Genomic DNA, 18,391 nt, shown 5'->3' on the forward strand with positions numbered 1-18,391 from the left:
GCGGCCCCGCTGGGTCGCGCAGCCACGCGGGACCGCGCCGCGTGTGGGGCCACCGCGCCACGGGGGGCGGCTGCGGTATTTAATTTTTTTTTTTTTTTCCTTTCGGGCGAAGGAGCCGGGCAGCAGGTTTATGCTAATCACCCTCTGCGGAGCGGCGGCGGCGGCGGGAGGAGGAGGAGGAGGAGGAGAGGAGCCATTTTGAACTCACTTCAAAGTTTAAGGTGGAAAAGTTGGGGCTCTCCAGCCCGCTGCGCGGGGGGGACGCGGACGGGGCGCGGGGCTCCGGGCCGGCGGCCGATGGGTGAGGGCGGGCGGGCGGCCCGGCGGGTGGATGGATTGTGCGGCAGCCCGCTGCCCGGCCCCGGCGCCCGCTGAGCCCCGGAGATGCCGCGGCTGTCCGCCGCCGCCTGCCTGGGCTGCGCCGCGCTGCTCTGCGCCCTGGCGCCGGCGGGCGGCGGGGACCCGCGGCCGCCCCGCGCCGCCGCGCTCCTCCACCTGCCCCCGGGGGCCGCGGGCCGCCGCGCCGCCCCCGCCGCCGCCGAGCCGCCCCTCGCCGGGCGCCTGAGGGCGGCGGGGGCCGCGCTGCGCCGCGCTCCGCCCGCCGGGCCCTGCCCGCGGCGCGCCCGGCAGCGGGCGGCCCCCGAGCCCCGCGGAGCCGCGGCGGCGGGGCAGGCGGGCGGCGGGCGGCGGCGGGCGCGGCGGAGCGCCAACAGCCCCCCGCAGTTCCCGCTGCCCAGCTACCAGGTCTCCATCCCCGAGAACGAGCCGGCCGGCGCGGCCGTCATCGTGCTGCGGGCGCAGGACCCCGACGAGGGCGAGGCGGGCCGGCTGGCCTACGCCATGGAGGCGCTCTTCGACGAGCGCTCCAACGACTACTTCTCCATCGACGCCGAGACGGGCGCCGTGGTCACCGCCCGCAGCCTGGACCGCGAGACGAAGGACACCCACGTGCTGAAGGTGACCGCCGCCGACCATGGCTCCCCGCGCCGCCGCTCGGCCACCACCTATCTGACGGTGACCGTCAGCGACACCAACGACCACGAGCCGGTGTTTGAGCAGCCCGAGTACCGGGAGAGCATCCGGGAGAACCTGGAGGTGGGTTACGAGGTGCTGACCATCCGCGCCACCGACGGTGACGCCCCGGCCAACGCCAACATGCTTTACCGCTTGCTGGAGCCAGGAGCCGGCGACGGGGTCTTTGAGATCGACCCGCGCTCCGGGGTGGTCAGGACCCGAGCCCCGGTGGACCGCGAGGAGGTCTCCGAGTATCACCTGGTGGTGGAAGCCAACGACCAGGGCAAGGATCCGGGACCACGCAGCGCCACGGCCATGGTGCACATCACCGTTGAGGACGAGAACGACAACTACCCTCAGTTCAGCGAGAAGCGCTACCTGGTCCAGGTGCCGGAGGACGCCCCGGTGAACAGCCAGGTACTGCAGGTGCAGGCCACGGATCGGGACCGGGGCAGCAACGCTCAGGTGCACTACAGCATCGTGAGCGGCAACCTGAAAGGCCAGTTCTACATCCACTCTTTCTCCGGCGCCATCGACCTGATCAACCCTCTGGATTATGAGACCATCCGGGAGTACACGCTCCGGATCAAGGCCCAGGACGGGGGCAGGCCTCCCTTGATCAACTCCAGTGGCATGGTGTCGGTGCAGGTCGTGGACGTGAATGACAATGCCCCCATCTTCGTGAGCACTCCCTTCCAGGCCACGGTGCTGGAGAACGTTCCTCTGGGCTACTCGGTGCTGCACATCCAGGCTGTGGACGCTGACTCCGGGGAGAATGCCCGCCTGGAGTACAAACTCATAGAGATGGCACCCTCCGCCGGAGGTGCCCCCGTAGCGGGTGACTCCGGGTTCCCTTTTCAGATCAACAACAGCACGGGGTGGATCACGGTGGCCGCAGAGCTGGACCGAGAGACTGTGGAGAACTATCACTTCGGGGTGGAGGCCAGGGACCACGGCGTGCCAGTCATGACCTCCTCAGCCAGCGTGTCCATCACTGTCCTGGACGTGAATGACAACAACCCCACCTTCACGGAGAAGGTGTATCACCTCAGGCTGAACGAGGACGCGGCCGTGGGCAGCAGCGTCCTGACCCTGACAGCCGTGGACAGGGATGTTAACAGTGTTGTGACTTACCAGATCACCAGTGGCAACACCAGGAACCGTTTCGCCATCACCAGTCAGAGTGGAGGGGGGCTGATCACGCTGGCCTTGCCCCTGGATTACAAGCAGGAAAGGCAGTATGTGCTCACAGTCACTGCCTCTGACGGCACCCGCTTTGACACCGTCCAGGTCTTCATCAACGTCACGGATGCCAACACACACCGCCCGGTCTTCCAGAGCTCCCACTACACGGTGAGCGTCAGTGAGGACAAGCCCGTCGGCACTTCCATTGTCACCATCAGCGCCACCGATGAGGACACAGGGGAGAACGCGAGAATCACTTACATTTTGGACGATAACATCCCCCAGTTCCGCATCGACCCTGACACAGGCACCATCACCACCCTGATGGAGCTGGACTATGAGGACCAGGCCTCCTACACGTTGGCCATTACAGCCCACGACAACGGCATCCCTCAGAAGTCAGACACCACATACGTCGAGATCCTCATCCTGGATGCCAACGACAATGCGCCCCACTTCCTGCGCGACCGCTACCAGGGCTCGGTTTTCGAGGATGTGCCGCTCTCCACCAGCGTCCTGCAGCTGTCTGCCACCGACCGCGACTCAGGCCTCAATGGCCGTCTCCTCTACACGTTCCAAGGTGGTGATGACGGAGATGGAGACTTCTACATCGAACCCACTTCTGGAGTGATACGCACGCTGCGCAAGCTGGACCGTGAGAATGTGGCTGTTTACAGCCTGCGGGCCTTTGCTGTGGACAGGGGCAGCCCACCGCTGAAAGCCTCTGTGGATATCCAGGTGACTGTGCTGGACATCAACGACAACCCCCCTGTCTTTGAGAAGGACGAATTTGACATCTTTGTGGAGGAGAACAGCCCTGTGGGCTCCATTGTGGCGCGTATCAGTGCAGCCGACCCCGACGAGGGGACTAACGCACAGATCATGTACCAGATTGTAGAGGGGAACATCCCCGAGGTCTTCCAACTGGACTTGCTCAATGGAGACCTCACGGCCCTGATGGACTTGGATTATGAGAGCCGGACAGAGTACGTGATCGTGGTGCAGGCCACTTCGGCCCCTCTTGTGAGCCGAGCAACCGTGCACATCCGCCTCCTGGACCAGAACGATAACCCTCCCATGCTGCAGGACTTCCAGATCCTCTTCAATAACTATGTGACCAACAAGTCCAATAGCTTCCCCTCTGGTGTGATAGGCAAGATCCCAGCTCACGACCCGGACGTGTCTGACAGCCTGGCCTACACCTTTGTGCAAGGCAATGAATTAAACTTGCTCCTTTTGGACTCTGCCACTGGGGAACTCAAACTCAGTCGCGATCTGGACAACAACAGGCCTCTGGAAGCCCTCATGAAGGTGTCGGTCTCAGGTAAGCAAGCGTTCGAGGTTCATGGAGCGTGTAATTCTGCTTGTCAGAGCACTATGGGGGCATGGGCAGAAATAACCCACTTGGCAGTTTAGAGCACAGCTTTCAGGTTCCTGAGGCAGCAGTTTATCTGTGAGATTTTTGGAGAGGAACCACAAAAATGTATCAAGCCCACGTGTTGTGGATTGAAGTGGTGCGTTTAAGTTGTTTAGTAAACGTGGATCACAAGGGTAAATAAATACGAGTGTGCGTGGACGGGTAGATTCTCCTTCAGTTGAGGTGAGACCTTGGCTGAAGTTTTTCTGATGTGGTTGCGCAGAGGTAGTAAATAAAGTAACTTGCAAAGATGTAGGGAATGCACATGTGTCTGTAATGCCTTCTGCCCTCCCTTTTCTCTTAAAAAAAAAAAAGAGAAAAGTGGAGATAGCAGCAAAACGTGTTCATCGCCTGCTGCGCACCGGGAGGTTTGGCTGGTAGATCCTGAGACCTCAGACCAGTTCCCCACTGGTGTGGCCCGGGTGAATGTGGCGCTGGTTTGCGTTGCTGGCGTGTGTTCCTGTGGGAAATGGCGACGCTGAAAGCAAGGAGTTATGGCTGTGTAATAGCTGTGTAGCGCTGCTAATTGCGCTGGAGTTGCTTTGCTAGAGCTAGGGGCAGGTCCTGGCCAAATACAGCCCCAGCGCAGCGCTGTGGAGGGGAGAGGGAGGGGTGCTGTACCGTGAGCTTCCTCAGAGAGCTGGTGTCTCTGTGTGTGAGGACCGGTCGATGTCGTCCAGTACGTACTGCTGTATGAGCACATGCATGCTCTCAGGATACTGGTCTTTTTCTGCTAGATTGCTTGTTTATCATGGAATTAGTTTTTATGCCTCTAATTGTGGCATCAGTCATGCAATGAGTAATTTCCTCTGCAGGTGCCACTCGAGAAAGTTTACTGTGGACCTGATCCCATACCGCTGTTGACTTTCAGAGGTTTAACCAGATACATTCCTCGCTGCCTGTCTCTGCAACCTAAAGCTAATATTTGTATTCTTTCTGCAAAAAAACAGCTGAAAGTACCAGGGTACATAAAGTGACACTTTGGGAGATGCTTCATTTTGGATGATGGTATTAAAAAAATAATCATCAAAGCGTGGTATAATCCGGGCAGCAGTGGTTTTGCTGTAAGGAGTCACGGCATGCAGCAGGGCCTCGGGGGAGCAAGCTGTGCTCTGCCTCGTGCTTGCAGGCTGGAGGTCCTGCTTGCTTCAGGAGAATGAAAGTGATGTTAACTGAGCTGACTGAATTTACTGCCGTGTATCCCCTGACAAACCACTCCTGTTTCTTCCAAAATGCTGGGGGGCAGCTAATGTGGTAAGGTAGCTCGTAAATGCCCTGTCCATCTCCTGTGAGGACTTACAGAAATAACAGGCGGTTGGCTTGTGACCTTAAAGAAAAACATTTGGATTAAGGTGCAGGTGATTGCGTGGTCATTGTCTGTCTGAACCAGTAGCTCTTTATCAGTAGCAGAAGATAAGAACTCAACTTGGAGCGAGAAGCTTGGAAAAGGCGTTTCCTTAGACTATAGAGTGTTCAGAACAGAAAAAGACATGAGATGAAGTATTCCTTTCTCAGTCTAATGATTTACGCAGTTTAAGTGGATGAAATCTCAGGTAGGAATGGAGACCTCTGTTTTCTGAAGTAACAGGAGCTTGATTGTTCCAGCATCGTTTTCATGTTTGGTGAAGGTGTGAACTTTTGAAACTCCGCTGTGATGTTGATCAAAAGTGGCTGTCCACTGCATGTCTTGTGATATTTGAAAGATTAAAGCTTTTTATGGATAGGATTTTGAAATAGTTTTGACAAGCACTGAGCTCGATGTGACGTTAATTTGGAGAAGTTTGCTGTTTGGAAACTGAAAGGGCAGAGTTTGGCAGTGTGTGATTGCCTCCAGGAAACTCTCACCTGCCTGCGTTCTCTGCTTTGTCTGATGCTGCCTTTAAAAAAAAGACAGAGAAGGACTCAGACAGAAGTACTCCACTGGGTTATCTCTAAGTGTTGCAAAATACCTGCAAATCATCTGCTAAAATGACCTGCCAGTTAACTGAAAAACTATGTCTATGGAGTAGCCGTTAACCTCTCAACCCAGACAAACACGAAGTCCTGCCCCGCTCGCAGCTGCTCTTCGGGTTGGGGGAGGATTGGAGCTCCTTACGAACTTGGGGAATTTGATCTGTATACGAGTCGGAAGCAGCACTGCTGCTGTAAAAATCTGATTTCCACCTAGTGCTGTGTTGTGCTGCGGAGGCGTGGGAGCGTGTGCGGTGCTGGGGAGAAGCCGCGCTTACTCCATTAAATTACTTCGAGACTTTGATACTTGGCTAAAACCAGCATTCTTTCATTTGAATTGGGAATTACGCCAAAAAGCACGGTGATTTTGGCCTTCTGCACTTCAGCAGAACTTTAAGAATCATGAAAACTGAGCGGGTGGAGATAACTGGTTTTGTAAAGCCTGAGGACGGCACAGTCGGCATTTCAAACTCACTCGAGCAGCGTGAGCGTCGTCAGCAGCTACGGGGGACGGTGGGCAGCCTGGGCAGGCTCTGCCTTCGCCCCGGTGCCTGCTGGGCTGTGCCCGTCAGGAACAGGGAGGAGTGTGGGTGGTGTGGGTAATCACCTTGTGCTTTGGGTCGGGAGGGAGCTTTTGAAGTCAGTCTCTTTTGAAGTGAATCTTGCTGGGTGCCCCTCTGCCCGTGCCTGTCGTGCAGAGCCGTCTGAGTGCTCAAACCGGACCTCTTTTGCATGAAACTAATCCAGATGTGCTCCAGGGGTCCCTTACAAAGAAACATTCTGCTTTTTCGGTCGTACCTTCAAGGCTTCCCTACAGGAAGGCAGAGCTTGGCGCTATATTCCCATGCCTGCACGTCGCGTCGTTGGGCTTGTGTTGTTTGAACAACTGGGGTGAAATCTGGACCCTGCTGAAATCCTGCCCTTGCTTTCCAGGAGGGCAGGGTTTTACTGGGGGCTTCTGAAACAGGTGGTCAAGAGTCGGATCAGTCTGTGATTTCTTAGCGTTACTAATAAATATATGGCTTGAATTGACAGGATCATTAAAAACGATCAGTGATGTTCAGGATGACGTTAAATTGGGATTTATTTGGTCAAAAAACGAGTTAAACGTTGCTCAAGTCACATTGCGTTTGCCCGTGTTAAACATTACCCCGCGGTGCCAGTGGGTGCTGGGCAGAGGGCTGGTGCTGGCCTCAGCTGTGCACCCACGCTGCACACGCGTGCCTGGGGATCACGTTGCAAACGCCGCTGGCACCTGCTTGGCTCTGCTGCCACGAGCAGCCCCGCTCGTCGCCAAGGACAGCTCGCTGGGTACAGGGGAGGTGTGCGCACACCCCGCTGGGAGCCCAGCCTTGTTCGCCAGCATGGACAGAACCTGGCCTGGCTGTGTGCCACAGCGTTGGAGGGCTCCGGAGCAATGTGAAATGTCGTGGGGTCACGAAGGATTTGGAGAAGGCAGTGCTCCTCAGGAGGGCTGGTTTCCGCAGGAGGGGATAGACACCCAAGCATTCTGAGGGCTGCAAGCTCAAGTATCGCCTTTTACATTTCTTTGGCTTTTAATCTCCAGTGGGATTTAGTGAGGTTATTGACTATCAGCAAATACAAATGAAGATAGAGCTAGTTTGTGCTTCAATAAACTTGGGATTTTTACTCAAGGCTTGTTGAAGGATCTTCATTATTATTGTAATTCAAAAGTCATTACGCTAATGGTTATGGATCTCCAGCTCTGTGCCTTCTGTAGCAGCAGATGCAGTACTTGGGTTTAGCCCTTCTGGTGAAGGTAAGCCCACCACTGTGCCGAGGCGCAGGACACGGGGGGTCATCTGTGTGTGAAGGAGAGCTGCGGTTCCAGGGAAGAAGGAAACTCCAGGGAGAAGGCGTCTCCGTGAGCACAGGGGCACCTTTGGGTGCGGGGGGCAAGCGCTCGGGGTGCGGCCAGGCACCTCGGTGGCATCGCGTGCACCCTGGCCTCCTGGCCCCGCCTTTGGGGAGCTGGGGGGATCCTCTGAGCTCCGGGGGGCAGATCTGCAGGACGGCTGGTGCTTTGAGGGGCGATGCTCCTGGCTGCCTGCGAGGGCTTGCTTTCAGGGTTGTCGAGGGGCAGCCGGCACCCAGACTGCTCTCCATGGCCCCCATCCCAGGGAAACACCATCCTGCAGGTGGCTGTGGTGGGATCCCTGTGGCTTATATGCAGTTAGGGCATGATGGGGTGGGATCCTTGTGGGTTACATGCAATTAGGAGATGATGGGGTGGGATCCCTGTGGGTTACATGCAATTAGGAGATGATGGAAATGGAAGGACGGATGCTCCTCTCTCCCTCCCTCCATCCCGTTGTGTCGGCGTGCCGCAGGGCTTTTGGACGCTCGTGTTCCCGGGGTCTTTGGCCGCTTGCATGCTGCGCTAAGGGGACAGAAAGCGGCAGCTCGAGGGCTGCAAAGACCAGGGAAGCAGCGATGAGGGACCTCGTCTGGAAAGATGGCATGGTACCACGAGCTGTGAGACTGCAGCCCAGTTGTTACTTGGCCTATTAAGTGGAGCTGAAGTGAAGGATGACCCGTAACGGTTAGCAGTGGTGGTTTTGAACGCCTGTGTTTATTTTCCTAAAATTGCAAAGCAGGAGTAGTGCCTGTCATTTTAAAGCTAAGATGGCTTCTGGATCTGCTGTGGCTGACTAAATCCATTAGTGTGCCCATACAGGTTCTGTATTGTGTTCTGTTCCATAGGTGAGATGCATTTCAGATGTGCGTCCCTCCCGCCTGCATGAATTTGACTTTCTCTCTTCAGCTGTGTGATCCGTTCCAGCCGATCACAAGCTGCGGCTGCCGGGTTGCTTTAGTGTGTGCTTCCTTCCACTCCGTCCCTGCATTTCGTAGGAGCGGGGTGTTTTTGTTTCAAAAGACAGGAAAGTGTCTATGGCTACGCGAGGAAAATATTTAGTGGAAGGCTGACTGACAAAATAACTTTTTACTGAGATAAAAGCTATCTTCTGCATGGAAATGAATAGCATAGGGAGTTATCTGCAGCTCAAGCTACTGTAAATAAGCAATTTCTCTGCTACAATGGTTATCCCTAGTGATAAAAAATATATGTTTACCACAGCACACTTCAGAAAGTAAATTAGATGTTTTATCTCAGATAAAAGCTCTTTTGTCAGTCAACTTTTTTCAGAAAATGTTGCTGTGCAACGTAGCTGTCACTAAAAACGTTTGTTTCTCCCAGGTTCTGTCTGTGTGCAGTGCAGGCTGTGTGCTCCCCTGGTGTTTGTTACACAGTTTTTAACAAGGCATTTCTACCTTAGCGTGTCTTGGTGGTTGAAGCCTACACGGAAGATGGCACTTCCTCACCTCATCCCACAAAGTGAAACTTTGAACCCTAAATACTAGAGGTCACAATCAGTTCCTGGAGGAAAAAAAAAAAGTGTCTGTCAAAGCCCTGCATAAACCCAAACTCCGCAATGCTGTTTATAAACCCAAGGGCGTGTTTGTAGCTGCAGCATCTTCGTAAGATTTCTGTACGAGCTATTGGGTTGCTTTGATTGAGAGGGTGTGCGAAATGGCTTACTGAGGTTGCAGGGCTTTTTAGCTGGCTTTGTACACACTTTACTCAGTGTACTGATAATTTTATTTTATTTTTTTATTGCCTAAATGTTGATGCTTTTCTCAGTGATTTCTGGGAAGGAGGGAGACGTTAGGATAACAAGGAGGAGGTGTAAGAAGAATGAGACTGAAGATGTGAGGGGAAGTCTACTAGGCTTTACTTGATAATCAAGTCCCAAGGGACAGAAATTAAATTTAGAGAAGTGTGATGGCGGGATTGCCTGGAAAACTGTTTCCCCCTTATTTTCAAATTATTTTCAAATGGGGAGATAGTTGTAATAACCATTTTTAAATTGAATTAGTAATTGGTTTATATTTTTTGATTACTTTTTAAGCTTCAGGGTGTATTAATGAATTGGTTTCCTTGGTGTATTCCCTTGTTGTTGTTCCCCTCTGAGAAGTCACTGAAGTGCTTACTTCTGCCTTGCGCTTGTGGGTTGGGACGAATCCTCTTTTGTTCTGTTGTTCTGGTCACACGTTTCCTCGCAGTTCAGAATTGGTTTAGGCTGGGGTTGTGGAGCCTGCTCCAAACTGCCAAATACAGAATAAACACCGAATTGTTGTCAAGGGTAATGACAAAAGAACCCTTTGTTTAGAATACAGGAATGGTTTTGTAAGTTCGGGTGTTAGGATGATAGTAAACCTGCAGTAGAATTAGTGGTAGGGAAAATAGGTGATGTGAAGCAGTGGCATTTTATATTTCATTATCTCCAACATCCCAAGCGCTGCCTGAGGAAGTGGCTGGCTGCTGATAAAGTGTGTAATTTTACACTTGCTCATTGAATGGTCCGTTTTCCTTCAGTGTGTATACTCAGTATCTGGCAGCTCCCTTGCATTGTTGACTCCCATCTTTGAGCTGAATGGATTTTCTCAGACATTCCATGGCTGAGGAAAGTAATGCCAGGTTTTAAAGTATGACATTAGGGGAAGGTGGGTAGCGTGCTCACAGCTCTTCTGGTAGGGCTCTTACTGGTGAGACCCTAAGCAGATGCGTGGATGGGAACCGAAGAGTCCGCACATTTCCACCAATCTGGTCAGAGCGTGGCCCTGGTGTCTCCCAGCATCTTCCAGGAAGGGTTGGGGAGACTCATCCGTGGTCTCCTGCCTCCTCCTTGGGGTGTGCTGCAGGTCTGCCAGACACCCCTGCGGCTGACGGGTCGTCTCCGGCGTTTGGCTGGCCGGGTGCTCGGGGTTGATGGGTTCCGGGGCATGCGATGGCACGCAACACCTGTGACGGTGTTCACGGTTCAGCCAGATGTGAAGCTGCTGCATACGTTGGCATAGCTGAGCTGGCTTTCATCTGGTTATTTTGGGTACAGACAGCAACGACTGCACCGTAGCACGGCTTTGCTTGTGATTTCCCTGCGCCCCTTGGTTCCCTCGTGGGTCGGGTTGGGAGCAGAATTACTTTCTGGGCAGGAAACAAGCAAAGATGAAGCAGAAACCTCTTTTAAACCTACATGCTCAAATACCTTTTCAATATTTAGCAGCATAGGCAACTCTAGCTGTAACGCTCACGCATGGGAGATGAGCAAGGGAAGGATCACATGTCAGACACAAGATCTGCGCTCTCCATCCCTTCTGCCTCTCTTTTATAAGCCCTCAGGATTTTGAGAGCCGGTCGGTGGGGACAGACTCGCTGTGTTTGACTGCTTGAGATAACAACACAACTTACCTGCTTACCTCGGTATTGCTTAATTTCCAGGATTTGGGCAACTGTCTCTCTTGGCTTCCTTTGGCATACTGACTTGCATTTCCAAAAATATCTGTGGAGAGTCTCTAGGAAACACCGGAAGGTTAGAAGGGCTGAAGATACTCAGATCAGATCTAATGACCCTTTTTGGCAGTCTTCCAATGTCACAGTCTTTCTGTCCTGGTTTCTGTGGGAGTGTTGATCTTTTTAGGTAAAATAGTACTTCAACTACTCTGACATCTAGTCTGCCATTTAAGTAACAAGTACGGCAGTGCTGTCTTTTGTGAGTGATAGGCTATTTTGTCATCTGCTCCTTTTCTTAAAGACTGTTTGACCAAAAGATTGCATGAATCAGAGTACAGAACAAGTTGACAAGGGGCTCAGTTCTTCAAAGTCTGGTTCACAGTGGTTGTCCACTTGAAAGAAAGAACATCTGAGACCTGATTAAATTTAGTTTTCCCACTTTGTGTTTCTGTGACAAGTGACAGTTTTATTATCCCCCCCCCCCGCCCCCCAGTGCAGCTCTTTTTCCAGCATTGGAAAACACTGAACTATTTATAGATGCAACACAAGTTTCCAAAAGGGGCAGGATGTAATCTTCGTGGAAAATTTTGAAACCTGCCGTTGAGCGATCACGTGTTTGTTTGGCGAGGATTTGCCTAACCCCTTTTTTTGTAAGACCCGGGTGCATACGCTTCTGCCGAGGTTTCGTTGCAACGTGTTGATGTGGTTGGATTGAAACAGCCTAATCAAAGGTGCAGCTTGGCTCTTACCGTCAGATTTGTATTGCCTACCATGATCTACCCAAGAAATCCGGTCTCTCTTCAAAGGGGGTCGTGTAGGTTGCAGCCACGATCGGTTGATAGGCAGGAGGGCTGCTGGCTGGCGATGCCCATCTCACCCCACGGGTTGAAGAGGGAACATAAATGACTGACTTGGCCTGATTGCCTTGTTGTTAGGTGGCTAAAGTTCAGTGGGATGAGCCCACCCTGAATGTGTGTGCCAGGACGGAAGGGTTTGTTTGCTTTTGTAGCGATGATTGTACTTATTTCTGTTACAGCAAACTACCTGTAGTAACAGGCTTCGCAGACTAAATGGAAAGGATGGGGGAGGCTATAATTTGCAAACAGGAAAATATTTTGCCATGAATAATGTTAGGAGAGACTTTAAATATTGTCGAGGGTTTGAGTGAATGAAGGGGAAAAGTATGCTTTTATGGGGATTTGGCATTTAACAAAGAAATAACATTTTAACATACTTCAGAAAGATGATCTTCGCACTTGAAAAAAAAGCAGTTGGACAGAAAAGTAAGATTTGCTGGAGAGAAAGGAAAACTTTTGGACTTTGTTTCAACAAGTCGTTAATGCTGGTAAGCTGTAACCACCTTCGTATTTATTCCAGTGTTTACACTTGCCAAGCACAAAAAAAGCAAATAAATGAAATGGTAAACCTGTAATAAATCCTCAGGGGACCACATAATAAACATAGACATCTTACGCTTATCAAATACAAAGGAAAGTAATCTGTTTTCAACACTATTGCTGAATGCATGATAGATGCTGCATTCCATCAGGTCTCCAGCACTTTTGGAAATGACGCATCTGGTCAAAATATTTCAGCGCTTTTTGAAGGAGCGAGAAGGAGAGGCCATGGTTAACACCCGTTGTCAGCATGGCATCTCCTGCCTGCTGTGGCGTCTGTGGGCTAGACCCAGTTTCAGGGAGAAGCAAAAGCATCTGGACTCCACCGAAAGGGGCAAAGCAGGGACCGTTGTCAGATTTGAGTTTCACAGACATGATGGCCAGCACCTAGCAGTCTGTCTTCGCTGTTAAACCCCAAGGAGCTGACAGGTTTGGAAGCAAATAGACTCAGGGTGGTTCTCTGTAGCTGCCATGCCGCCACATCATGGGTACAAAGAGCTGCTGGATCGGTTGGGTTTGCTCTTTCCTTTCACTAGTGCCAGATCAGACTCCTTGACCCTATCCAGAGCTGATGTTAGCAAGTCATTGGGTTTATTGAACTGAATTCCTGTTGTAGCACTTTTGGACTTCCCAGGAGCCAGCCTAGCCCAGCCCCTCATTTAGTTGTGTGCCTGCGGCGATGTTCGTGCTGGATCTGTTGCTAAAGAAGACCCTTTAACATCCAAGCTGTGATTTTTTTTTTAAATTATTTATTAATGTAGCTGTCTGAATTTATTTTAAATCATATGAAAGCTGCCCCACACTGGTGCATTGCTTGTTCTAGCAGTGCATGATTGCCAGCCTCCAGATGCTGCAGGCACAGCTGGGCATGGCTAGGAGGAGGCGGTGGGCACCTTTCACAGCTTGGGTCTGGTAGAGGACTTCTACAAACCATCAGATGCCACAGCGCCTCGCTTTTAGGTGCCTGCTCCCTGCAGCTGTATCCCGTTTTAGGCAGTGAAGTGTCCTGTAAAGTGGGAGCACTTGAAATACCATCCTGCTACAGCTTGGGCACTTCACTCAGCGTAGCGATCAGGACACTTAGTCGCGGCAGAGATGGGCTGGGCTCCAGCCCTTCATCTCAAAGCTCTTACCGTTCTATACATTGAAGAGGAGCCGAATGAGGTACAGGAGCCGTTGTGGGATTCGCGTTTCCCATCTCTTAGGTAAGTGCTGTAAGCTACAGGGTCATGCTCGCACTTGCAGGGTGCCGGAGAGGAGGCTTTCTGGCTGACGTTCACGCACGTGGGCAGCCTGGCTCTGACCCTCAGCTGCTGCATTTTGTTTAGGCCATAAGAAAAGCTGGATCGTGAACTGTTCAGGCCATGTCAGGATTCGGCCAGTTCTGGCTGGAACCAGGGACTCAGCTCTTCCCACCTGGGAACTCAAAGGTAAAATAAATAAGAACACCAGGGCTTTCCAGGGTGTAAGTTTCCTGTTGATTGGAGCTGATTTGTTTGTCTTCTAGCTTTAACTATTTGTAAACATATTTTGCTTTTATGTGGAGCAGCCCCCATATGGGCTAAAGGGTCAGTTATGGGAGGATTCACAGACTCAGACATAAATTACGCTGCTAAATATCCAGAGTTCAACCCATCTTCGGTTTAATCCTCTTTCTCGCTGCAGTTTGCTGTGATGATAGACTTGCTAGTAATTATCAACATGTTGCCGCTTGTCACTTGGATCCTGTGGCTTTTCCTGTAGTGTGCTCGCTAACGCTGCAGCGAGCTGACGTTGTCCTGACACATACAGTAAAAGTCTCTTGGCAGCAGCGGCTGGGTTGAAGGATCCTGTCGGTTGACTCAGTTTCCCTTCTCACGGGGTGCATTTCTGATGTTGGCTGCTTTTATCGACGCAGTGTAATTTAGCAATGTGTGCTCTGCGTGATGAGCTCTCCATCTGGCAGGTAATTGCCTGCTAGTTTAAATCCCGTCTTAACTTCGGTTTCTCGAGATCGCGAAGCCTGCTGGTGCCTCCTGGTTGGTTTTGCAGGCTGTTTGCAACAGGATTCTTTACGAGCTGAAGTGATGTGGGCAAATTTCTGTGAGTTTTTTTGAATGTTAGGTAAGACAGGTTAACTTTTAGGTCCTGCATACTAAGCTACCCAGCATTATGCTGCATTGAGTTTGGCAATCTAACGCTTGAGTTTGTTGACCAAGCTGCTGACAGGCACTGGTTGTTTGCACTGGTTGTGCAAAGTGGGAACCCTGGGTACGTTTTAGGGCCTGGTGGATGCTGAAAGCTTGTTATGCAAAACATGCCGGTGTTCCTCTTTCCTTCTTCCCTGTCTTCTTCTCCCCTCTCCCTTTGCGTTCATTGGATCTGTTTGCCGTGCGCTGTTTTGCAGCGGCGTCTGCGGAGTTTGCCTGCTGCAAGTTTGCACAGGGCTACGCTCAGCGGAGACCTCTCAGGGGCTGCTTTTGTAATACCTGCTGTAAATAATTAGTAAAACCACCAGCCACTGACCGCCCAGCTGCCCCGTGAGATAGCCGGTGGTGTGTCCGGCAGGCGCGGGGCGCCGGCTGGCCGCTGCTCGCCAGGCACGGTGCTTGCCGACGGTGTGGCAGCATCCCTTCACGCTGCCTTCCCTCGTGTCTTTGGGGAGGCAGGGCGGGTTCCTCATCCACTCCTCACCCTCTTCTGACCCACTGTGCTGGTACTGGCTATTAGGTGGGTGCGTTGGCCCAAGGCGAGGGGCAGAGTCCATCGCTTCCAGGGATTCCCCCCCCTGCTGTGAAATGCTCCCAATGAGCTGGTGACAGCCGTTGCATCGCCCATGGAGCCCCTCTGCTCCCAGGGGCCGTTCTGGGCTCGGAGCCTCAGCAGTGCTGGCTGCCGGGTGCAGCTTCCAGGGGTTCTGTGTCCACAATCCTTTAACCCTCTCCTTGCCCAGTGTCTCAGGGGCCACGGCACGAGGTGGTGACAGTCCCACGGAGGTTTTGCTGCCCAGCACAGTCAGTTGCAGGACGGCTGTGGCCAGCCCCAGGTCGCGGGGCACGCCACGCGCTGGATGTCGGTGCCTGTCGTCTTTGCAGTCTGTGGGAGCAACACCTGTAACCAAGAACTGGGAGTTTGGCCCAGTTTGGGTGTAGACTGTGACTGTATTTTTTTCCTATCCCTTGTGACAAGTTGCAGTTGCCTTTACTGGCAGGTTCCTTTGTACCTTAACTCCCTTATGGCTCAGCTAATAGCAGTGTCTGGGACTTTACTCAGCTTTAAGCGGCTTTAAACTAAGAAATTCCTATTTACTACCAACAGTATTGACGGACTTCACCAATTAATGGCGATAAACTCAGGTGAGAACTGAGAGACAAGGACATTTTTTCCCTTGTATGTAGTGAACTTGTTGGTTTTGTATGAATGAGTTTTACAAACTTTTGTACGATCTGCTTTTAAAATATGTCCCTTGCCAAATGGCTGGGGATTTCTTAAGCTGAGGTGACTGATTCACCCCTTGGCTCAGCCAGCGTGCATCAGGCTGCGCTGTAGCCGAGGTGCTGAGATGATCAGACAAAATTCTTCATGCCACAGGTGGCGGTTGAGCATCCATCCCTTTTTTTTCCTGGGAGAAAGTCCTCCAGGAGAGGCTGCTTCACCTGCTCTAAGGTGGTGTCAGTGACTCCTGGGTTGTTGCTCTGAGTCTCCTTGATCAGACTTCAGTTGTCAAATGGTCCCGTTGCTCTTTTCAGGGCCCAAAGGGAAAGTAAAGTGACAGCTTTGATGGCCAATTTGAAAGCTTTCTCAGACTGGAAAGCATCCCATGGGGTAAACAACTTTACTCACACTCTACACATCCCATACTGATCATATTGAATGGCATTTTACTAGCTTAGTGCTGCGTAAAGTTGGGATACTGTGTGTTTTCAGGTATTTAAATGAACTTATATAAATAACTAACGATAAGAAAAGACTAATTACATTTTATTGCTGTGCTGAAACTGAATTTTAAAGAAATCATTCTGAGATTTCAGCAGTTGTGAAATTCGCGGTGTTGTTCTTTGCACTGTAGAGCCTTTGTGCTTACTGCTGTAGTCATATTACAGGACATTGCCTAATACCCGGTAAGGCGTATTCTTGGCTCTTTCAGCAGGTAAGGCTCCCCTAGGGTCACTGAATCCCTCCCCGTGCTCAGCAGAGAGCTCAGCCTGATGGTTTTACAGCCACGCGTCTGCAGTTGCATTTCCAGTGTTTTTTCCTTTTTGCAGTAGCATTCCCTTTTACGGTACAGTGATTATTAAAAGCAGGGCTCTGACTGGTTTTGTGACCAGTGTTGTCCCTCCCTGCTTCCCGTGCCTGGCAGTCAGCAGCTGATTTGCAGGTGGTCCATCCTGGGGATGGGTTTTTCGCTGGTGGGAGAGGCCAACAGGCGTAGGCACCTTGCAGAGATGCTCATGTCCTGGGGCGAGGGCTCGAGCTCACGGCTCAGAGCTGGTCCTCTAACTAATGAGATTCTGATCCATTAGAGCTTCAGGGTAATTTAATCACTTTTGGAAAGCACAACAGTCAGTAATCCCACACTAAGAAACTGCCACTCTTTCTGTTGCTTATTACACACCTTATTAATTTCTTTTCCATTTCTGTTCTTAGGCATTTCGTAGCGTTTAATTTTCTCTATGATAATTTGTGAATCACAGAATCTCTTGGCGCAGGTTAGCCTCTGACTGATGACATTTCAGCACCTCTTGGATTTCCTTCGGTCGGATCGTGTGTTGCTGCTGGTTTAGAGGCAACGCTGCCACTTCCCCGAGGAAAGCAATATATCGTTACCTGGGTGTGATGTGCCAGGACCGCGCTGCCCTCTCTTTGGAGATGGCCCCTCCACCTACTTAGGTAGTATTTAAAATGCTTATCAAATACTGGGACGGAAAATTATTGCATTTTCTGAAACTGCGCTATTTGGGTGACTTACTTTTCTCCTCTGACCACTCTCTGTGTGTTTGAGTTGGTTCAGAAAGATGGAAGCAACAGATCAGCTGAAAAATGTGTTGGTACGTGGGGCTTCCATCACTGGGGTTTGTTAAGTGGAATGGATTTATTAAAGAACGTGAGGTATTGCATGCTGTTGTACAAGGCACTGCGAATATCTCATCTCTGTACTATTCTGATAGTTCCTAGTCAAGAAAAAATAATTTATATTGTAAAAAGGACAAGTTGGAGAACAGAGAATTTGTTTCACTGGAGGTATAATTTATGGTAGAGGATTGCATCTTTTGCATTGCAAAATGCAAACCAAAGAGGATTATGATTGCTATCTACCTCTCCGAAGCGAGAAAACAAAGTTAAGAGCAGGGCAGTTTAAACGAAAGAATCTGTAAGTGAACCAACTCTCAATAAATTTAGGTGGGATGTTAAAAGGCAGTTTGAAACCTTTAGGGAAGCGAATTTCTGGAACAACCTCTCTGTGAAGGGATCCAAAGAACTGTAAATGGGTTTAAGATGAAGTTTGATAAATTAATGAATGCTTGATAGTTTATGAGAGTTATTATGTATATACAAGACAATTCCTCGAGAAGCTTCCTTGAATAGAAAATTGAACTTGTTGGTGGGAACATGATTTCCCATTCTTTTTTTGCTGCAGAAATTAAACACACGTATTAATGAATCGTAAATGCATTAGCTCTTTGAACTGCTTGAACCTGTGTAAGTTGTTGTGTGTTGATAACAGCATTGCTATCTGCTAAACTTGGTATCAAAAGAAGATAAAGAATCCACAAGGCAGCGTGGTTCAGCAGATAAATGAATGGGGCTGGAAGTTATTCACAAAGGTCACAGGCTGCAAGTTGCAGCAAATCTGAGCCAATCTTGCTTCTGGCTGTTACAGCCCTTCCCTTCCAGCACCTGTATGACCTTGTGCTGGGTTGTTTCCATGCACCAAGTTGCTAAAGAGCTAACCTGCCATTAAAAAAAACCCAAACAAACTTCGTGAAGAAACAGCGCAGTCCATCAAACGAGTATCAGAGACAGTGCAAGGGAGGATGAAAACTGATAAACAACAAACAAACAAACCAAAAAGTTCTGACTTAGTGTGAAGAAGCAGGTCCATGCGGTATGAGATGAGCGCCAGCGCAGAGGAGG

At 50.9% G+C, this 18,391-nt stretch overlaps 1 protein-coding gene across 5 annotated transcripts in view; it reads left to right on the forward strand.

Moving 5' to 3' along the window:
• Positions 1-384: 384 nt before the first annotated feature.
• Positions 385-18,391, forward strand: part of CELSR1 (cadherin EGF LAG seven-pass G-type receptor 1) — a 175,576-nt gene continuing 157,569 nt past the window's right edge. For 4 of the 5 annotated variants that reach the window (XM_075429590.1, XM_075429589.1, XM_075429588.1 and 1 more), the window contains exon 1: positions 744-3,523. In XM_075429590.1, coding sequence (XP_075285705.1) covers positions 841-3,523 — 2,683 coding nt within the window. In that variant the 5' untranslated portion in view covers positions 744-840. Of the gene's footprint in view, positions 3,524-18,391 lie in introns of all 5 variants that reach the window. The other variant, XM_075429586.1, reaches the window with a different exon arrangement.

The sequence above is a fragment of the Opisthocomus hoazin genome, chromosome 8, assembly GCF_030867145.1.
Source record: "Opisthocomus hoazin isolate bOpiHoa1 chromosome 8, bOpiHoa1.hap1, whole genome shotgun sequence".
Classification (NCBI taxonomy): Eukaryota; Metazoa; Chordata; class Aves; order Opisthocomiformes; family Opisthocomidae; genus Opisthocomus; species Opisthocomus hoazin.